Source organism: Cydia amplana, chromosome 4 (genome assembly GCF_948474715.1).
Source record: "Cydia amplana chromosome 4, ilCydAmpl1.1, whole genome shotgun sequence".
Classification (NCBI taxonomy): Eukaryota; Metazoa; Arthropoda; class Insecta; order Lepidoptera; family Tortricidae; genus Cydia; species Cydia amplana.
In genome coordinates, this window is record NC_086072.1 from 2,851,598 (window position 1) to 2,875,024 (window position 23,427).

General features: G+C 38.7%; 2 protein-coding genes across 3 annotated transcripts; both read right to left on the minus strand.

Moving 5' to 3' along the window:
• Positions 1 to 1,280: 1,280 nt before the first annotated feature.
• Positions 1,281 to 1,840, minus strand: LOC134647573 (chromatin accessibility complex 16kD protein). The gene is made up of 2 exons (XM_063501927.1): positions 1,654 to 1,840; positions 1,281 to 1,565 (listed from the first exon to the last, which is right to left on the minus strand). Exons 1-2 carry the CDS (start codon positions 1,777 to 1,779, stop codon positions 1,308 to 1,310), a joined length of 384 nt encoding a protein of 127 aa, XP_063357997.1. The 5' UTR covers positions 1,780 to 1,840; the 3' UTR covers positions 1,281 to 1,307.
• A 1,888-nt stretch (positions 1,841 to 3,728) lies between these two features.
• LOC134663035 (arginine kinase) lies at positions 3,729 to 7,658 on the minus strand. Of its 2 annotated transcripts, none has more exons than XM_063519327.1 (3): positions 7,510 to 7,658; positions 5,367 to 5,545; positions 3,729 to 4,823 (listed from the first exon to the last, which is right to left on the minus strand). In XM_063519327.1, the coding sequence occupies exons 2-3, from the start codon at positions 5,530 to 5,532 to the stop codon at positions 3,922 to 3,924; spliced, it is 1,068 nt and encodes a 355-aa protein (XP_063375397.1). In that variant the 5' UTR covers positions 5,533 to 5,545; positions 7,510 to 7,658; the 3' UTR covers positions 3,729 to 3,921. The 2 variants fall into 2 exon arrangements, with proteins under 2 accessions (XP_063375397.1, XP_063375396.1); XM_063519326.1 differs by lacking the exon at positions 7,510 to 7,658 and adding an exon at positions 5,980 to 6,249.
• Between the last annotated feature and the right edge of the window lie 15,769 nt (positions 7,659 to 23,427).

A 23,427-nucleotide genomic window follows, 5' to 3' on the forward strand; every position in this document is an offset into this window, starting at 1 on the left:
GTTGCCCAATCTCTAACGCAACCTGTCTGGCATTGTACTAACAGGACATTCATTTGTATTGGGTAAATGTGAGAATAGATTGGTCAAACAAAAGTTATATAGTAAAAGTTGTATAGTGTATCTAGTGTTTGGGATTTATAAACAGAATATACTAAGACATACCTACTTTAGAATTTATGTGTTTCTTAAACTATTACAAGTGTAATCCCTTACAATACATATCAATATGGAGGTTCACAATTGTTCAAATAATAAAAAAAAAAATTATATAGCTTCATTCGGCCAGGCCAGACATCAAAACATGCCAATATAAATGCAATTTTGATTTGTCAAAATAAAGGTCTAATTAGAATGGCACAGAAGACCTTTTTATAGGCCTTTGGATCGCAAGAGTTAAAAGACAGTTATAGTTCAGTGATTTAATTTACAAGTGGGAAAGTAATCATTTCAGAGAGTCACTGCATTGATACATATAAAATTTCATTTGATATTTTCATCACTGTACCTAAATGAACATCATTACTTCCACATTTCTATTCAAACTCTATGCTAAGCACAAAACATTCACATAATTTCATATTATAAAAGGCAGATTTTAAAGATTCTACCAAGTGTATATATGTTATGTTGAAATGATACATCAATTTATAATGTGCATTATTACTACTTTACACTAATTCTTATTACCATTTAAATTGTAAATATAACAATTAAATTAAATTTATAGTTCATATGATCTAAAGTTATGAAACTGCTTTAGAAGCTATGAGATAAATTTAAATAAGAATTTCATTCTGACATTTATGCATGCAACATTCAACCAACAAAGTAATTTTAAATCATACACAATAGTGAAATAATGCAATTTATCCTGTGATTATTCTGATATCTTCCCATATGTCCCTGCCGGGCACAGATGGGACTATTCCCATTTATTCCATCCATTAAATACTACTATGTGCATTCAAATGTATCATTCCCAGATCCCTGCATCAATCATGATTGGCAGCTGTAATGTGGGGAGCAAACGGAAATACAACATTATTTTATACAAGAATTGTAAAAATTTGGTGCAGTTATTTCTAGTTTTAGTTCAATTTGCACAACATTGTCTTTGTTCATAGTTCATTATTATGTGAGTACCTATAAAGTTGGTATAACATATATAACGTGAAAATAAATGCCTAGGCTCTGAAGGGTTAAGTTTGCAGTCACGGTTTTCATGGCAAAAAATACCTAAGTCCACAGTTTAACACATTCACTACCAAACAATAAACTAATTAACGTTTAGATCGCTTCTTTCTTCGTCAGTCTTGGTTATCACTCGAGGTCTCGCTTTCGTCGCTCGACTCGTCGCTGGATTCGTCGTCCGACCGGTCGCCGCGCGCCGCCTTCTTCGCCATCAGCGCCTTGAACTCCCGTACGGTTATCTTTCGCGGCATTATCTCCCTGAGAAACTCTAGCGTATCGTCCTCTTGAACAACGTCGGCGATATGTTTGTATTCCAAAAATTTGCTGTCGCTGTTTTTATATGCTCGTTTCGCTAGGTCTGTCACGAAGAGTTCCTGAAGATAGCAAGTTAAAATCAGATCCATTAATGTTTAAAATTATAATAGGTTAACTATGACGACCGGCAAAATAAAGCGAACTTACTGTAACTTTTGTCACTAAATATAGCGGTTCCGGGCCAACTGCTTCGACATCTGGAGAGCTTTTCATAATAGTTTTTACTCTAGATAGAGGCAAGTGTAAATCTTTTTCTGCTTTTGGCGTAGACATATTTATTATTTGATTGAATGTGAAATGTAACGCACAATAAAACAATCGACGCCGCGCCGCGCGCATTCAATCAATCGCTGTCAGTGTCAGCTGTCACCGTCAAGTGTCATTTTGAACGGGTGGTTCTGAAGCGATAATTGTTTCCAAAGACTTATTTATTCGTATAAGATATTTATTTGAAAGTCATAAGATGTTAATCTAAAGTAAGAGTATTTATTTTCTATACTACCTTGGCTATAAAATTTCATTATGAGTCGTAATAGTAATTGCTCTGATTATTACAAAACTCACTTAATTTTAGTGACATTTGGAACGATCACTACTATTATGAAAGCCATTACAGACGGCCGTATCGGACCGCGACCTCGGCGCTAGTTCGATCGTGTCATAGAGAAATATATGATCGTGTGTAAGGTGGTGCGCCGTACGTCCGTTAAGGACGCGGCTATAAGTGAGAGCGAAAAAGAGATCGTCGGCCTACTGACAAACAAGTCGATAAAGAGTAGGTACTCGTTTGCTCTTTCGACGACGTTATCACAGGAAGTACCTAATGCGTCTAGCATTACCAGGCGTGGCTCACTCCGCGATTTCGTCGCTTTGCTACAGGTAGCTAAAAGTACATCCGTTCGGCCCCAATTTTGGGGAAAGCCATAAGCCACCCACCACCTAGCCACCATTTATTCTGTGGCAATTTAGCGATGTGACGAGTCCACTTTTTTTCAATTCGAATTGATTCAAATTAAAAATCGAGTTGACTCGACTCGACGATTCGCGTGGTTCGCGACAAGGTCACAGGCACAGGCGCGGAGCGAGTTGAGATGGCGAGTTACGCGGCAGTTGTTGTAAAAAGAACCTTCAGGGCACGGAATTAAGGTTTATTTTTGAATGGCCATACTAGCAGTGAACTCGAGTTGGGATACTTGGGATGGCGAATTAGCGATGGGCGAGTCGAGTTATCTGATTCGAATCAGCCTACAGATGAGTTAATTTGAATCAACTCGACCACTAGCTAACTCGCCGAGCCGAGTCAACGCTATCACACTGCTACTAAGGCCATTCAAAAATAAACCTTAATACCGTAGCCGAAGGCTCTTTTTACAACAACTGCCGCTTGATTCGCCGTCTCAACTCAAGTTGGTACTATGACCATTCAAAAATAAACCTTAATTCCGTGACCCGAAGGTTCTTTTTACAACAACTGCCGCTTGATTCGCCATCCCAAGTATCCCAACTCGAGTTCACTGCTAGTATGGCCGTTCAAAAATAAACCTTCTGCCGCGTAACTCGCCATCTCAACTCGCTCCGCGCCTGTGCCTGTGACCTTGTCGCGAACCACGCGAATCGTCGAGTCGAGTCAACTCGATTTTGAATTCGAATCAGCAGCCGAATCAATTCGAATTGAAAAAAAGTGGACTCGTCACATCGCTAATTATTCGAATCAGATAACTCGACTCGCCCATCGCTATGTGGCATTACCCTCTGCATCTTCTCCAATTCTGAATATGAAAGGTTGTTGTTGTTGCATTCGAGGCAGTGCTTCGGTTTTCTATAATAAATTAATAATAGTTATCTGGTGCTGCTTCTATTTCTGGTGCATACGATCACACATTTACCTAGATACTACTATGTTATGATGACGATGGCGCGAGTCATCATAGGATCATATACGTCGTAGTATAGGTCACTAATAGTGACTCGCTATAGGTAGAAAAGAAAATATCTTAGTATGAATTATTTATAGTTAATCGAGATAAGTTATGGACAGTGCTTATTGTTCGACTGCAATAATATACTCATACCCAATATATTTTTTTAGTAGGGCTAGGGACAGCACGATAAGTTATCATTAAAATTTATCAGTGATAATTTATCAGACTAAAATTTTTTTGTAAAAATAAGTATGTCATGCCATCGCTGCTACTAGACGGGGTAAAATAAATACACAGAACTTGGCCTTAACGCTAGCTGTCTTTATTTTCCATTTCCTTATAGAAAATACTTTTGCAAACAGTGTACGGGTCCGGGAGCGCGCCCAGGCGCCCGCGCGGGGCTCCGCTGACTAGTCTCGTGTTGCCGCGACCCCATCCTTCAATGAAAACGATAAAATAATACAAAAAATACTGATAGCGAGATCGGAACTTCTTACAGGCTCTTCTCAATGTTGATGAGCTCGGCGATGCCGTCGTACATCTCCTTGACGGCTTCGTACTCGGTCAGGCCCATGCGGCGCTTGTTCGAGATATCGTACACGCCGCCCTCGGCCTCCGTGTGCTCGCCGCGGGTGCCGCGCACCTGCAGGTGGTACTTGGACGCGACCTCCTCCAGCTTGGCCTTGTCGGCCGCCAGCTTGGGCAGCTTGATGTGCACGGAGGCCCTCACGGTCGTACCCAAGTTGGTGGGGCAGAAGGTCAGGAAACCGAGACGGTCATTGTGCGAGAACGGAACCCTCTTCTCAATGTCATTGACGGCGTTCACCAGCCTCTTGTAGACCTGCTTCAGGTCACCACCCATCTGCATGGAGATGAGGCGGAGATGGTCCTCCTCGTTGCACCAGACCAGGAAGGTCTTGTTCTCGTTGTGGTAGATGCCACGGCCGGTGGGCCAGTAGCGGCAGGCGTTGGCGGCCTGGAGGAAACGGTCACCCTCCTTGAAGAGGAAGTGGTCATCGATGAGCTGCTGCTGGGTTTCCTTGGACATGCCGGTCAGGGGGTAGAAGGTACCCTTGAGCTCACCCTCGAGGCCAGACAGGGTGGCGGAGACTTTCTCTTCCATCTCTTTGTACTGGGCCTCAGTCAAGCAGGGGTTGAAGGGGTAGCCCTCCATGGAGCGGCCGCAACGGACACGGGTGGACACAACAAACTCGCCAGCGGGGTCCAGGTTGCCGAGGGTCTCAACATCACCCCAGTTCTTGGGGGGGTGCTTGTCGGTTTTCTTGAAGCCATTGTGGTAGTCCTCGATGATGGGGTCAAACAGATCAGCAAAGACTGTGTATGCCTCAGCATCGGGAGCGTAGATTCCAACACCAGAGTCCAAGTTCTCCACACCTGTAAGTAGAAATAGTAAAATATAAACTTTTTTTAATATGCTATACGAGTTAATTGTTTTTCTTTGGTGAATATAAGGATAAAGTGGCTTTTTTCTTGTGCAAATATTTTATCCTACCTATATTATGATTCATTCAAGACAAGGTACTTATGACAGTTGAAGATAAATTATCAAATGGTAAATGATTAATAAAATCAACAAATTATGATGACCAATTTGAAACCAATAAGATTTAATTTAAAATGGCAGTGCCATTAAGCTAACTAACTACCTATATCTTGTAACCATGGGCTAGTGCCAAGTGATACGTGAAAGTCAAGTTGACTGCCAATCTTATCAGATAAAAGTACTTCTATCAAATTGCCATATTAGTTTAGAAATTCCAAGTCTTAAGAAAATTGGATTACGAGAGAACTTCGGAAATCACTGCTGATATTAAGTACCTACTAATGTCCTTATAACTTTTTCGTAAATATTTTTCAAAAATCTAAAACTTGAAAAAATAAAACGTTACGGTCATTTATTTTGGTAAAGTCGCTTACCAGACTGGATGACATCCAATAGCGTGGAGCCGAAAGAGGTCTTCTTGTTCTTAAGAGCTTCGAAGACCTCCTTGGTGAGGTACTTCTTCAGCAGCGACTTGGAGTCGGAGGCCTGGAGCTTGCTGAAGCCAGCCTCCAACTTCTCGATGGTTGCGGTGTCCACCATTGCTGCGGCTTTTCTGTAAAAACGCGATAACATTAAACGCATTGTTCACAAAACAAACTAACTACGACTAAAAATAAACACAGGATTCTAACGCTTTTAAAGCCGCGCATGTCGCTCGTGTGCACATTTTATAAAAGTTAGCTTAAATCTATTTGAAAACGTTTATAATCGCACGACGATTTCACTTTTCGCTCCAACGACTTTGACAAAGAAAAGCGAAATCGCCTAGATTTTTTTATTAAAAAAAAATAGTGATGTGCTTGTCATGTTTGACATAATCGAAAACTTTATACTGTTTAAAGTTTCAAAACTATTTTCATTTTATTTTAAAATTAAATCGACTACTAAAAGGAAGGTAGATGCAATTATAGATGTGCAAAGGTAAGTTACGGGTAAACTAAAGTGGGAAATGCAAGTGCGTTTGGAAAAAAGGTTCAAAGTACAAACCGCCTGATGAGGTAATATGCAAGAACAGCGCCACCACAAACCACTATTGGAATCGTGACTTTAAATTTGTAATTCATGTTTCAGAATCGTAATCAGCCACTTTATAAATGCAGGAATGGTCTAAGAACTACAGGTAGGGGAGTTGTTACGCGGACTGTCGGATTTTGTTTGTCGAACACACCCTAGTCAACTCGATTTTGTTGGAATTACGTAATTTAGCCAGAGGTCGCCTTGACCGGCACGCGCAAGTCGAACGGATGTGTCAGCTCACTGCGCACCGGCGGCGCTGCTTCGTCGTCGCGCGCAGCCGCACCTCCCACTCGCGGCCAGCCAACCAACCCAACGAGCGTGTTATCGCGGTTTCTTGTTACCTACTTGCATTAATTCCTGAAGGTACACCAATAATTAAGCGGCGATACATTACGGTATCAACTTATCGGTGATTCTACGTAAGTCGTCGGATTACCGGCACTGCCATTGATAATGAATGAATACCGGCAAATGCATAGCGCAAGTTTACTGTTACATGCCAAAGAATGCAATGCACATGACCCGTATCAAATCTAAGCTAGGTATGCAAGTCAGGTAAATGAAACGCAAAAAATAAACTAAGTAATTTACACTAATTTAGTACTTTTGCAAAAAATTAATTGCGTTATATAATCAAAAAACGATTACTCATCTCGTTTTCGATTATCACCAGTGGGAAAATTTTATTTACAATTTATACTACACAAGACATTGTACCTTTATCGAACGGCTTTAAATTTGTGGCAAAGCCAATTAAGAAACATAATTTACATTGTAATCCGGAAATGACAGCATCCAAAATTGGTTCAATGGCCGACATTAATGAATCATCAGAGCCCACTCTCACGACCAATGTCTCATCAGATGTAAGTAGTACATCTTAACAAAAAAATTGCACCGGTGATCAGAGATGAACGCCGGCAGGAACATACGCACCCGTCGGCTTCATCCGCCGGTTTGTTTTCCTTGTTTTCTTTCGTTGCACAACCACCCATTTTCACTAATGCCAATTATAAAACTAGCCAATAAACCATCCACTAATTCACTACAAACTACTGCTAATAAATAAAAGGAATGGAGAAATCTAAATGCAAAAATGGAATGATGTTTTTTCCAAATGAATGTATCGGAGCCGGGAGCCGGGAGTGGCGAGGGCGAGCCGAGGGGAGCCCGGATCGATGCGCGACGCACAGCACGCAGCCGGTCGCTTCCCGCCCTTTGGGAACCGCTTCAAAACTTTTTCGGAGGGAAATCGTGCGGGACTGCGAGGCCCCACAATTGCTTTCGCGGGCGAAATTTAAATGTTACTCCGGAAAACTTGCCGCGCGCTTTGGTTTTATCAGGAAAATTGCACACTTGAACGTTATCTTTGCACATCTTGATGTATAGATTAAGTTGTCACTCTGTGTAAACTTGCATTAACCGTTTGAAAGATGCCGGCGGCGCTGAGAGCGGATAGGTTACGGCGACAAATTGAAGTTAAAAGTGGCCACCGCTTACCTTGCAAATGTACAACCGTCAGAGTCGACTGCGAGGTGCAGAATGGTCGGTGCGGGAGCGCGCGGAGCGTTAAGCCCGCGACGCCCCGCGCCCGCACCGCAGCCCTTCCTCAATCAACCTTGGCCTTGCCGTGGTGCCCCGGCTTGGCTGCCCGCAGCCATGTAGCTAGCCGCTAATTCAACATCAGTTCTAGTCCAAGTCGTCGTCTTGACCATCATAATCAATGGCCGAGAACAAAATAAATAATATCGAATCATTAGTTAGATAAGATAGGTAGGTACCTACACAACGTAAAAATAATTCTAGAGAACTATCATTAACGGTTTAATGTACCTACTTATTTCAACGTAAGTTACAAGCAATAATTCAAATAAACAGTGAGGCTTTGTATGGTTAATACGAGGGCGACACTGAAAGTTTTGCATAACTTTTAAATAGCAGTAAATCCAGGTTTCATCTCCTGTTACGATGTTATGTACAGCATTTGAACTCCCTTGCTTATATTTTTGCAGCATTTCTCGGCACCAGTCAACAAGTGCCTGTTTTTGGACTGAAGTTAATTCATGAGGAATGCACCGACAATAAAGTTTCCTGACTTTTAAATATTCTTGTAAAAGCTTTTGTATTTGACTCATAGGTACCTATCCCCAATTGTCCACGAATTTCTTCATAGGTGACTCGTCGGTTTCCTTCAATGAGTCATCTCACAGCAGCCACGTTTTCTTCAGTGACCGCGGTCGACGGTCGGCCCTCACGAAAGTAATCATTAAGAGTAATACGGCTTATACGGTCGCTATTAAATTCAGCATACCAACGTCTCACGGTGCTCAGATGTGGTGCTTCAAGCCCAATTAAAGCATTTTGAAGGCGAGCACTACACTCTTGCAGAGTAAGCAAACTTTTAAAATCATACAAAATCATAACTCTAAAATCTTTTCGCGTTAAATCTATGTTTAATGCAAGTGGTTTACTTTGACAAGCCATTAAAAACAAACGACGATCGATTTGCTGCCAATTTTTGTCACATTCCATAAACAAAAGTCAATATTTGTTTTTAATTTACGATTCGTACTTCAAATGTTTACGAGCGGCCAGTAGTGCAAAACATTCAGTGTGGCCTATGTAATGCGAAATAGAAATGTTGATTACCATTGATGGCACTGACAACATTATTTGAACATCGTTTTTAAACCATAATTTGGCCATAATCTAAGTTTACTTTACGTACGAATAAGTTTTGTTTACGTGTTTCGTAAAAATTACAATCGCTCGATTAAAAACTATCTTGATTGGAAGCACTATTCTCCTGATGGTTACTTCAAAGTCGAGAGGGAAATTTAAAATTAGAATATTGCCGGTTCTTTTTTTTGTTGCTGGATCGGGTCCAACGTTCTATCGCGACGATGCCATGCCAATGTCAAGTTTGTTATTTTTCACTTTCATTGCATAACAAATGTCGATTGTTCCTAGGTTTTATACGCGTTTTATTTGAATTTAAATTAAACTACTTATTTTGCTGGATATCGTTCAGATGTGCAGTCACAAATTCAATAAATGCATACCTAATTTATATTTATAAAAACTTAATACATTATTAATATACTTTTTCTACTCCAGCACTTAAATGTGTCAATTAAATGACTGACAGTGATATCTAAAGCAATGTCATTTGAATGATTTGTCTATAGGCTCATAAGATGACTGCTAGCAGTCATCTTATGAGTATAATACAACTGCTTTATTTTTTTTAAAGATACAAGTTCCGATCATCTTGATTGAAAGAGGTATGTTTTCATTTACAATAATAACTCTTTTTTTTTTAATAATAACTCAATTTTTTTTAAATAATAACTCTTTTTTTTTATAATAACTCTTTTTTTTTTGCTGCAGCTGTCATAGAAAAAGTAATGTATGCAACAGCTCATAATTGGTTCTTAAAATTCTCGGGTCTTTTTTTACAAAACTCGACTACGTCTCGTTTTGTAACTTCGACCCTTGAATTTTAAGAACCCTTATTATATCACTGTTGCATAAACTACTATTACAGTACATATGGGGCTACTTTTCCGCACTAGTGCGTAAAATAGCACTTTTCGTGCTTATGTCGAAACTTTAAAGTGCCATATGTACTGTAAAACGTTGTTCGAATAGGTAATTCGCAGCTCGTGTCGATTTAAAACACTCCCTTCTCCCTTCGGTCGTGTTTTAATTTATCGCCACTCGTTTCGAATTTCCTCTTTTTCGCACTTGTATCGAAAATAACTTGGCACAGCGACCTTGTCAGTAGAAAAAGGCGGTAAATTTAAAAATAGTAGGCGTGAAGAGTTGACTGTCCATAGAAGTTGGGTTTGTTTTGTTTCAGCGGGTATAAAATGTTATACCTACTAACTACTACTACTACTAAGATAATGATCTTAAAACGTTTTAAAACTGTTTTTTCATCGCAAAGGCTCCGTACCTATTTGTTTGTTTACAGGGTTTACAGTTACGGGGCGTGATGGGGTCTGGGGTGTACTTACCTACTTGTTGCTACTGAGCCGACACACTACAAAGTGAAAGGGTAGATAAAGTGCCTATTAAAAATTCAGGCGTCTAGTTTCAACAGTGTCTTGACAAGGCATGGCCCGGTAGTAGCGCATTAAATATTTATTTATTACCCAGGAAATTGGTCTACAGGTAGGTAGGTACAATAATTGTAATTGTAAATAAAATATGAATTTATCAAGCTTTGATTCACTTTTCAGTAAAAATAGGTAGGTACTACATATTATTATGTAGGTAGGTACTTTGGAAGTTGGAAGCCTATACTTACAGTAGAGTCCAGACGAGCTGGGCAAATCGACCGATTTCATCAGGAAAATAATTGGTGCCAATCTCATCTAGCGTCCACACGTACACAATTTAATCACCAATTTGCATTCCATAGATACTAACTTCGAAAATTGGCATTTTTGTGTCCGCACCTGCTGATTTGATCGGGGAATCAAATTGGCGTTTACGTCCGCACGGCCTGATTCGATCGGACAATTTCATCAGATTGGCGAAAAATTGTCTCGTCTGGACTCCACTTACTTGTGTCCTAAACCTAAATCTAAAGTTCTAAAGTATCAGTATTTGGAAGTGAAAACTTCTTTAGCGGCGCTGGGCACTTTTTGAGGTGGGGAAAAAATTATAAACTCGAGACAGCGTTAATTGGCGATCACTTGACCGTAAGGGGCGTAAGGCGATCACGTGACCGACCGTAAGCCCCGTAAGGTGGCCACTCATAATTATTATAATTTAAATGGCATTTAAATCAATAAAGAAAACTCAATGTTATTTGACATTTATGTTGCGGACTCCTTTTCAAGACTCTTTACCTATGTTCAAATAATTTGACGTTGGCAGTATGTAAATAAACATGTCAATGAAAAAGTGTGATCTTATTTGAGAATGATAATAAATAAATAGAATACCTCTGCTAAACGTATGTATCGTGTTACCGGGCGTCGGTAACATAGTGAGCTGAGTTTTCACTTCTATCGGCACTCCCGGAGTGCAACCGTTGTTGCTTGTTTACCTACGTTTGTGTCTATACTATCTATGTTAATTAAATATAAAATAATTATTAACTACAAGAATAGGTAGTTTGATTCATGTTGCGGATGCGGATGCGGATTTTTAAAGGCTCACATCCGCGGATGCGGATGCGGATGCGGATGTCAAGATAGTACCATAAAAAACGTCAAATATTACATTTTAGTAATTTTTATTTCAAAAAACCGGCCAAGTGCGAGTCGGACTCGCGTTCCAAGGGTTCCGTACATTAAGTCCCACTCACGCTTGACTGCTCATTTCTAATAGGTTTTTTTGGTTAATGACTAAATTACCTAGCAGTCTAGCACTTACGCCGATGCTAAGACGTTCCTGTACCGACCTGTTCCACATCCGCATCCGCATTAAATCCGCATCGATTTTATGCGGATGCGGATGCGGATGTTGAAAATAATGCGGAAGTTCCGCGGTTGCGGATGCGGATTCGCAACATCCCTGGACTTTGATTAATGGATAAGAACTTTGTATATGTATACCTATACCCATACATACGTGCCTTTTAGTACCTAGGTACCTACGCATACTTTATTTATAGTAACAGCCATTTTCATTAGTTCCTGAATAGAGTTTAATAGATAGGGCAAAACAATCATGAACGCGCTAATAACTATGCACCTCTGTACCAGATGGCTACTCCCTCCATTCCATACCCACTTTAATGGCTCCTCTACACGATGGGCCAGCGCCGGCCACTCCAAGGGACGCATTTATGCGTTAGAGGGAGCAAGTGATATTGCTATCTCATTCTACCGCATGGCTGCGTCCCTTGGAGTGGCCGGCGCTGGCCCATCGTGTAGAGGAGCCATCCTTTAACTATAAGTATTCTGCAAATGGTGCCGTTTTCCTCAACATTATCTAACAACTTTGTCCGGCTTGTAAAAAAAATGATTTTCCACCAATTAACTAGGTATCTAGTTCCTAATTAAAGGGAAAAAAGATGGATATACCGGATATAGGTACCTAACAGACGACTGCTTTACGAAGGTTTACGGTGTCGACGTAGTACCTAGTAGAGTATATAACTAATGTACCTAAACTTTATAGGATGTATTGTGTCTCATTTCGTTCGATCAGTTCGTTTTCATAATTATTATATTCTTTTTGATTTGTTATTATGCCATTATGTAATGTACTAATGTATTATTCTATTCTATTCAACTTCTTCAACTTCAACTTCAACTTGAACATTTATTCAGCAAATAGGCCACAAGGGCACTTTTACACGTCAACATTGAATTTACATACAAGCAAAATAATAATAATACATCAACAATTATTAAATACAACTACAACTACCCAATCAAACTAACGTAATACAATTACTTAGAGATGTATAAGGTCTCTTAATGTCGAATTACATAAAAAAACTATAATAATAATATTAAAATAAAAACAAAACCGATACATGGAAAAAAAAATCTAAACTTATTTAGAGGTGTAAATGTCTCTAAGTGTCAGAACTAAAAAATAACATAGTTTATCAAATTATCCTTAGAGATGTATAGGGTCTCCAAGAGTCACAATCCTGTATGATTAACACATTACGAGAAAAAAAAACATACGAGAACCGAATGAGGCGTCTCACTGCAATTAAATTAAAAAATAAAGTTACTAAATATATTCGTGTTAGCTTAAACAGACCCGTCTCCACAAACAGCACCCGTTCACGAGTACGACGCGTATCTCAGCCATCGCCTCCATCTTCATTCGGGAAAGTGGCGACCCGATCAACGACGCCACCGTAAGCAAAGACTTTTAAGCGAGCATGACATGTTCAAGCTACCGGCCTATATTAATATTAAAATAGTGATAACACTTAGCTGTGAGACACAGCATTTTGTGCTCTCTATTCTTATAATAACTACAACGCTATATTATTATAGCAAACAGTAGGTATTATTTCATTAAAGTATTTATGAGAAGGAAGGAAGAATGGGGAAGAATAATTACAGAAAACAACCTTAAAGTTTAGGTACCTACTCATAAAACGTAAATATACCATAACGCGGTAATAATCTTACCATTCTCAACAATATCACCCACGAATCCCACGATCAATAGAATTATTTACTCATTCGAATTCCGAATATTGATACAATCATAGGCCAGGTTGTTGCGTGTTAAGTTAAAATTGATCGAAAAAGTTGAGTTAAGGTAACCCCTTTAACCCCACGTTAACCCCTAAGTTACGACCCGGGCCTTACACAATAAGTCCCTGTAGGCGACCTTGTTTCGTAGAAACAGCTGAGTACCTGACCTATATAGGAAGCCTCTAAAGCGTGGGGTTATTATTAGAACGGTTTTCCTTAGCAATGATAACGTTTATTAGTCTGGGAAGCCAATTTGTCAGTAGGAAAAGACGGCAAATTTGTATAATATAAATGGGAAAGTAATTTTAACCCTAACGCTGAAAATTGCGCATCCGCTGTTCTGACCTTTACCTTTTTTAACGTACTTAGCTTATTTTAGGGTGAGGTTCACTGTATTTTTATAAACGTTACCTACTTAAATACTGTTACGTAGTGAGTATACGTTATGTAGTGAGTCACTTATTGATCACACATTTTATTTTTCCCAGAAAGGAATATAAGTGTACCATGATAAAAGCAAGATAAGATATCCAATATTTCCGTCGTATTCCTATGATCTTAAAGTGACGAGATATTTATCTTTATTAGGCAATAAACTCAATGTAAATTGTCAAAGGTTTGCATAAATGGCGCCAGCATAGGTTTACCAGTCTCTAGTTTCGTTCTATGAGATTTGGCTTAAAGGGATTTGGCACCCAGGTCATAAAATAAAAAAAAAGGATATGACTATTCTATCGCCATCTGTAAATACTTCGGCCGGTCAACCCCATTCGACAATCTAAAAACCGGCCAAGTGCGAGTCGGACTCGCGCACGGAGGGTTCCGCACCATCAACAAAAAATAGAGCAAAACAAGCAAAAAAACAAGCAAAAAAACGGTCACCCATCCAAGTACTGACCCCGCCCGACGTTGCTTAACTTCGGTCAAAAATCACGTTTGTTGTATGGGAGCCCCACTTAAATCTTTATTTTATTCTGTTTTTAGTATTTGTTGTTATAGCGGCAACAGAAATACATGATCTGTGAAAATTTCAACTGTCTAGCTATCACGGTTCGTGAGATACAGCCTGGTGACAGACGGACGGACGGACGGACAGCGGAGTCTTAGTAATAGGGTCCCGTTTTTACCCTTTGGGTAGGGAACCCTAAAAATGACGTGACGTATCCTTAGGACATCATGTGGTCAGCTAGGATATCTCTATTTGCCGAACATCTTACAATCCTGCCTTACACGAGTCACGATCACGACCATATCCTTCCCCTTGACCGACCTACATTCAACAGCGAAGCCCTAAAATACCCTTCCGACGGAAATATAGCTACTTATTTACAAAACAATCACCCTTCAGCGTGGCGTACAACAAATAGTAGTCACATAATTTACGTAAGTAACATCATTTGATATTTATCAGGAGTTCTGTAAACGAGCAAATATCGTGATTAAACTAAACTAATCCCAAAAAGGCCTATTTTCCCCTCTGGATTGGAAGGTCATATACTAGTAGCTTTCGTATGTTTTTTTGGGATAAAGTTTTCCAAAGCGGAGTCCCCAGCTCGTTTAGGATGCAAGAAGAAAAGCGAAAAATAACTATATTATAGGAGTCAGGATTACCCCATGTCAGAAAACAGTACTAAAATTTCAAAAATGGAATATACCTACTTAATGCAAAATATCTTATTACAAGCGACCCGCCCCGGCTTCGCACGGGTTACACAAAACCTTAACAAATTATACACCTAATCCTTCCTCAAGAATCACTCTATTGATAGGTGAAAACTGCATGAAAATCCGTTCAGTCGTTTTCGAGTTTATCGCGAACATGCATACACACAAACAGACAGACGCGGAGGGGAATTTGTTTTATAACGTGAAGTGATTAGAGCGTCGTAATAATAGTTACAACCTACTGGATAAAGTTACAACCAGCCCACTAAGTCAAGTAGTGTGGTAAGCCGTATTTATAGGGTTTTTACCAAGCACCGAAACGGCTTAGTAACCTATCTGTATTGCTGTGGAGTGTTCAGTGAAAAGGCAGCAGCACAGATTACAATTAACGTACCTACTTATAGGGCTTATAACACTTCACACTTATTGCTACTTCACAGGGGATGTTAGCATCCTATATATGGGATGTCCATGAGTGAATACATACAGATATCAGTGCTTTTGAGTTGAGGCTGACAGAGGGCGTTGCTGTAAATGTAGGTTGAATAGTCATAAATAAAGTAATGCTTCACTGGACCTGTGCTAATTATGCTTCTTCCAAGTCGTAAACACTGTAAACAGGATAATGAGTAAATGATTCCTGCTCTGTACATTTATTTGTAGGTATAGTGTTTTGCGAACAGTCAATACTTATTATTTATGCAGATAAGTAACTACACGTCTTATGAATCGACAAGGTTCGATCAGTTTATTGCCTGTGCGTGCCCGCCACGTAAACTTTAACCCACTAATATTGAAACGACTACCCGTCGAATCAAGGCCCTTTTCATACTGTCCTATGCCATATTTTGAAGGTTTACTTTATAAATAATGCATATTAAATTTGGGGCTCAACACGCAGTTGTATTTACCTTGACGTAGTTCTATCACGCAATGTTGTTTACCAAATAAAGTTAGGTAATTGTGAATTAGGGATGTTTCCTCAAGTCAGACAAAAAGTTAGTGTTCAATGTTAATTAACATTGTTTGAATCATTGACCTAAAATGAACTTTTAACGTTGGCGAGAGGGATAATTGAAAAAAAAAAAAGCCGTGGGAAGGCTTCGGACGCGGTTATTAATTTCAAACAGTATTGTAACTTATAAATTTGATGTCGATCCGTAGAGCATGAGATGGGTCTCTGAGGGAATAAAAAGGAATGAACGAAATTGAAGCAAGTGGAAGAAACGTGTTTGGGTTAGCCTTGTTCAAAACTATTCCAAATTTTAAATCAATAGCGTAAGCAGTTCGAGATATTCAAGAATGAGACAGGCAGACAGACGGGCATTGTCGCACCATAAGGGTACATTTTTACCTTTTCAGCAAGGAACTCTAACAATCGATCCTTACGGATACATGTTATAGAACTGCCTAAGCTTTTTATCGTGTATCGTCCTTGGCAGTGACAGTGAGGACTGAGCAAGCCTTGATTAACGGTCCCGACGCACTTGCCAAGCAAGCCACTTTTTGCACTGTTTGGCATCTGTTAACATGCAAATCCTGTTCATAGGTATGGTATTTCACTTTGTATACAAAATATAGCCGTAATATCCAGACGAGCTGGGCAAATCGACCGATTTGATCAGGAAAATAATTGGCGTCATCTAGCGTCCACACGTAACGTAGGTACACAATTTAATCACCAATTTGCATTCCATAGATACTAACTTCGAAAATTGGCATTTTTGTGTCCGCACCTGCTGATTTGATCAGGTAATCAAATTGGCGTTTGCGTCCGCACGGCCTGATTCGATCGGACAATTTCATCAGTTTGGCGAAAAATTGGCTCGTCTGGACTCCATCTATGTTTTTGTAGAAAATGTTTTTTATAAGGTTAGATTGGTTAAAAGAAGCATTGGGGCAAGAGAAACAAGACAATTTATAATAAGATTGGCGAAAAATTGTCCTCGTCTGGACAGGCCTTAAAGCAACTGGTCATCTCACGGCATTTACATACCTAAGTTATCTTATCAGTGAAAATTCGCAAAGCTTCAGCCTTGCTCTAAATCATGGGCGGCCGGCCAATGTCAATGTCAGGACTGCCTTGGAGATTATTTGAGAACATTTGTATTCCGCCGATTACGTAGATTTATAGCAGGAAGATAGCTGTTTACGAATTTTACGATGACCTACTGTATATACATGTATTCGAATAATCTTTTAAGTGCACGGAGCGATCCGTTCACTAACAGAAATAGGGAGGGAGTCGTGTGCGATGTAGGGTCTTCCATCTACATATCTCGGGAGTAATCGAAAACTTAAGGATCTAGCTAGACCGGGTCGGGGCCGGGCCGGAGCCTACGGAGCTTCGTTGTCTATGGAAAGCACCACGTGATCACCGATCATGCCGTCAGACGCCATACATGTGTGTTACATGTCGGACGCCACGGAGTCATCCTTTACGGGATTTTTTTATGAAATATGAGATAAGTAAAAGGTACGCAAACACTTGACATGATTTTGCGAACCGAAGGTTACTATTTCACTCCGAAATGTCTATCATTCTGTCACACCACGTTAAGATAAGTGCACAAATTTATTAATAATCCGCGATAAAATGTTATCACATGGGTGTGATTTAGTTTCAAAGTTAGTTTAGTCCTAAGCATTTTAGGCATTATTATTTATTAGGTAGGTATTATAATTTCCATCTTATCATAGTCGATTGACACGTCTCCTAATATGAGTATGAGGCATATAAAAAGTGCGTAGGTAAGTAGTTTGATAATTTAACAAGTAAAAAAAATATCACGTGGATATAAATACGCCTACGTACAAACTGAAATCTGAAGATATCATACACTAAAGAAAATGTGACCAAATCCACCGGTGGCCGAGGCGGGAATCGAACCCGCGTCTTCAACTTACGCGGCTAACGTCCGCAGTCAGCTGCAGAGAGAGGTGACCCCCCTGCTTAGAAATTTGTTGACCCCCCAACAAATTTCTAAGCAAACCTTTCTCTCTGTAGCTGACTGTACGTGTACATAATAGGTACGCTTGCTCTTGCAGCAGCCGAATGAAGATAAAGATAAAATATAGTTTATTCAAGTAGGCATATTACAATTTACAATGCGCTTATGAACGTCGAATAAAGCTACACCGGCTCCAACCCTACATCTCCTCGAGAAGATTTAAATCCCCCCTCAATTTGAGGAGGGTATCACAATATGGAACCGGCAACAAGAAAGGATGGGTTTATCCATGTAACAAAATAAGTGTCACTATTAACCCCTCACGAATGAATGTCTATATCACGCTGTCAGGTAGGTAGACACGTAAGTACATCATATTCGTATACCTGTATAATAGGTACTGGTTGTGTTATCAGCTTATCTTTTTGTTCCGCACAGTTATCCACTAAATTGCCGTTAACCACCTAACAAAAATCAGCACCATCTTTTTGCTTACCTCACATCAGTCACGTCGCCTACCCTCACCAGCAGACACGTCATCAACAACAGCACAACAACTAGGTACAGTCGCAGCCACTTACGCGCAAGCACTTTGAGATAGGATATCATGGCGGAACGTTCGCGAACCTGTCCGATATCGGAGCTGTCGCAAACTGTCCGATAACTCGTAATCAGTCGATTGAGTCGATAGTGATAAGAATTAGGGCGTATTATACGGCTTTTGTCCGAATCTGTTGTAGAACTAGTACTTATTTAAGAAATTTTGACTACTTTAAGAAAGTTCTATGTTGGTTTGAATGAAACAAAGTTATAATTTCGCAGTGAGTATGAAATACCCAGTGAACGCATATAAACCATGGAAGTATTCTGTCCGTTCAATTATGACCCAACGTAAAGTATTCGATTGTAGGCGGTGCTTACAGACTGTTCGATTGGCAACTTCAGTGCGGCCGAGATGACTGTCAGTGACGGATGGCTAAATTGGTTTATAAAAACTACGTTTTTTTGTAATTAAAAATGTCTTCATGTGTCGTGAAGTGGTGCAGAAGTTGTTTTAGTTCATATCAAGGACAGTGGAATCACTTTTCACTTGTAGTAAACAGATAACTTCAGTAAAATTTGGAATAAACATGACGACATTTTTTCAATACTACCGTGCTAAGCTAAAACGTAACAACTGCATACGACTTTCATAACAACATACGACTTTTTAAATTGCGAGGATAATAGGGATGGTTTTATGCCAAATGAAGTAGACTATTTTATTAACTTATGATTGGTTTAGGTATTTTCTATATACAGTAGAATCCGCTTATAATGACATTGAAGTAACAAACATGTCATACTAAGCGGATGTCATATAAAGCATAGTTGATAAACTTTTTATTTTATGTTTTCCAAATTAATCTCAAACTATTTTGTGAGAGATGAGTTTTATTAACCTTATACCAATTATCAACTTTCACCGAAAGTAAAAACTAAAACAATTTAAACGCCACAGACGTCCTCGCAGGGAAAGATGTGGGGCCGGCCACGAAAACCAGCGAATTTGTCAGTATAACCGGACATAATTCTATAAAAATAGTATTTATAGGTCGAAGTCATCTTATCCGACTTTGTCACAAAGAATTTCATATGAAAACCAAACTTCGCACAGTAATTGCGTCATAGTAAGCGGTTGGTCAGTATAAACGGAGTCATAATAAATAAAAAAACGGATAAACGGATAATAAACGGATTCCACTGTAATTATAAATGTAGTAATAAATTCCTTCTTACAGATTTGTATTTTCCTTTTTTATTTCATGAGATGGAGCTATAAAAAAACTACCTAGTCATTTCAAATTAATAATCAAATTTGGTATTGTCATTTTACATTACTTTCCATTCAGATTCCCACAAGATGCTATTCGCAGAGAACTATGGAAAAAAGCTGTCCAATTAGAGAGCCATGAAATTGAGTGGATGCCTGGCAAGATATCTAATGTTCTATTCATGAGATAACCCGTGAGATAATCATACCCGGTCTCCTATATGTAGATACATTTTTTTCTATCACGCTTTCACTGAATTAATTTAACAAATACACACATTATCTCAAAATGTTGATCATTTTAATCCACCCTCTACTGTCACATATATGTAGGTTCTCTCTCAAGCCATTTCCGTCAGTAGAAAAGAGCGGCGAATTTAGAAAATGTAAGCGCGCGAACGGGTATGGTCCCATACAAAATTGTAATTATGTGCCTTTTTCTACTGACAAACTTGCTTGACCGGCTATATACATATAAAATATTTCCATTGGAACTGAAAGTGGGGATTTATTGTGACTCCGCCTGTTCAAATGTTTTTGAGCCGATTCGTGTACCCATGTAAATTTTGCAGGCTGTATAGCCTGTCCGATTTCTAAGATCAAGTTCGCCATACATTTACTATGGCGTACTTGATCTTAGAAAAACGGACAGACTATACCAGTACGGCTACCATCAGTTTGGCACTGACAAACGCCGTCGAGAACGTAATTTACTTTCTATACATCTCGCTCGTACTCGCATATTAGTGCAAACGAGATGTATAGAAAGTAAATTACGTTCTCGATAGCGTAAATGTCAGTTTTGACACTGTCAGTGACTCATGGTACGGGCTCTGAACGTGACTTCGCACTGCCATACAGATTGATAATAAAATATACAAAATACTTATTATAGCGGAATACATTTATACCTACAACAATGAATATTTAATTATGTTGAGTTAGTCTGTCATTTAATTTCATAACAACATTTTAACTAGTTATCTTTTAATCTGCATTAAATTATTATACGTGAATTATTTGACTGGTTCTTCAATGTATGGCATAAACCTATCCCTGTCCAAGTCATATTCTAATCAAATATGAACCGCGAACTCTCAGCGGCCAGTACGTACAGCAAGAAGGTTATTAGCGGATTAATGTCGCTGATTGGTAGTTATTGACATTATATGCATTTCATCTACACTTAGCTGTGTACGTTAGTGTAATAGAGACAGGCTCTGTAAACGTATCGTCTTATTTAAATGTAGGCGTAATTGTGTATGTGTGCTAATTTGGCCCGAGAATTTGAACGGTAATGTTCCCAAAGGCGGTTTCCAGTTATATGCTTTCACTGGAAATACCTAATTAGAGCTGCATTGGCGATTATTGCCCAATAACGGCATACGAAAATTTGAAGAGATTTCCACTATACTGAATGATTTAGGTTTAAGTGTGAAGGGTAGGTGTATAACTATACACTTCACTTCCCTGGTGACTATGACAAAAGTAAAAGACATATAAGCCGAAAAATATACTTCGTTGTCGAAATACTTATTTGGTAAAGCAGTTTTTATCAGGTTATAGACAGCTATATCCGACCAACTAAAAACTAAGACTAGGATAAACTAGGTCTTTCGATAGCATTTTGGCTTTCGTAAATTACCCGCTTTTCTGCTATTCAACTTTAATATTACCTACCTACACAATTTAAAGATCCATAACAGTTTTAGTTTAAATCATAATTCATTGTTGTTGCTGTTTTTTACTTGCATTTAATTTTAAATATAAATAATATAAATAGATATTTAGTAGTTATTAGACCAAGACAAATTATAATAAAAATGCTATCAACAAAGAAGCCGATTTCAATAGTGTTCCAACAAAAACTCTTTTCATGGTAAGTGCGATGTTGCATTGGATGACTTCCGACTTCCACAAGGGCGCAATCCTTGTCATAATAAGTTTATAAATATGTTCGCCTTAAATAATTCAATTTATTGAACAGATTCGCTTGATTTTTATATACCTACTTACTTACGTAGGCTGGTATTCAAAAACACAATATGTGGGTAGTTTGCATAAGCAACTAATTAATCTAATTATGCCCGCATAAATAATACCATTGTTTCGCTATGTACGTACCATATATAGCGCCATATATGGTTTATGGTTAAAGACATTTATTATCTCATTAAGAATTTACAAAATTAACTTACATGAGATACACCTATAAAACAACATTTTTAAGGCTAGCGTGCACTAATTAATTTATATGTAAACAATATTATATACATACTATAATTTTTGTTATGCGTGGTAAAGTGGGTAGAAATCGTTTGTAACAAGTACCTATGTATTAATTGCGGCTTAGAGAACAAATTACCTCGACCGTCCTGTTCAGATGCGTTATATTCACGTTACATTATATTACATCAATTCAGAATCATTCAAAGGTTTTACTGTAAGGGCAGCGATAGGTTACAAACCCGCCTCCCCTCCTCGCCAAAGGTCTTGAACACCATATTGTTCCGTAATGGGAAAGACGTACATAGATGCAAGGACCATAAAAGACATTTATGGTCCTTGATAGATGTGACAAATTCTAGTTAAACGTCTTAAGATTTGTCTTCATGAAGATGAAGGTCGACTGAAACGCATATTTCATTGTAAATATCCTAGGGCATACAATTGCGACTAATTTGAAAGACGCGCTTAAATCTTTCTCACATTGAAATTTCTTCCTTACCTCCTCGTGTTACAGTTTAAATTCAACCAGCATTGCCGCCAAACATAAGCTGTTTTGTAAAAAAAAAACCTGAATGCATCTGCCGCTCCCGGCCGGATGTTACCCACGTACGATCTGCGGCATAAATATGTGTGCAATTTTCAACTGTATCTCAATACAATAAGGTTGTACTAAACGGACTTTATTTCGACGTCTATGGGCCCGCCTTTTGCAGGCTATTCATCTATCTATCTATATATATATAAATGCAAGTGTCCTGACTGACTGACTGATTCATCAACGCAGAGCCGAAACTACAAAAGCTAGAAAGTTGAAATTTGCACACCAGGTTGCATTTATAAAGTGTACAAGAGATAAGAAGCGATTTTGAAAAATTCAACCCCTAAGAGGGTTAAAAAGGGGATGAAAGGTTGTATGGGGTACAAGTTTTATTTTGAGCTAGGAATTTGAAAGTTAGTAAAAAGATATATTATTAAAATACAAGAATACTAATTTTATTGTTTTGGAAAATTCATCCCCTAAAGTGGTGAAAAAGGGGTTGAAAGTTTGTATGGAAATTAAAAAAAAATCGAGCGCGGAACTTGAAACTGTGTATATGGGAATATTATTATAAGACAGGAAAAGTAATTTTAGCGTTTTTGAAAATTCATCCCCTAACAGGGTTAAAAAGGGGTAGAAAGTTCGAATCCATTACAAATTCTTTGAAACTTCTTAGAAAGGCATAATAGCCATTACAAAAAAAGTAATTGCGACGTTTTAGGAAATTCAACCCCTAAGGAGGTTAAAAAGGGGATGAAAGTTTGTCTTGGGGTTCAAATTTTATTGTAAGCTAGGAACTTGAAACTTCGTAAAAAGGTATTATAATAATAGATAAGAAAACTAATTTCAGCATTTTTGAAAATTCATCCCCCAAGGTGGTGAATAAGGGGTTGAAAGTTTGTATGCACATCAATAATTTTTTTGAGTGCGGGACTTGAATCTTTGTATAAGGGCATATTATAAGAATACAAGAAAAGTAATTTCAGCGTTTTTGAAAATTCATCCCCCAAGGTGGTGAAAAGGGGGTTGAAAGTTTGT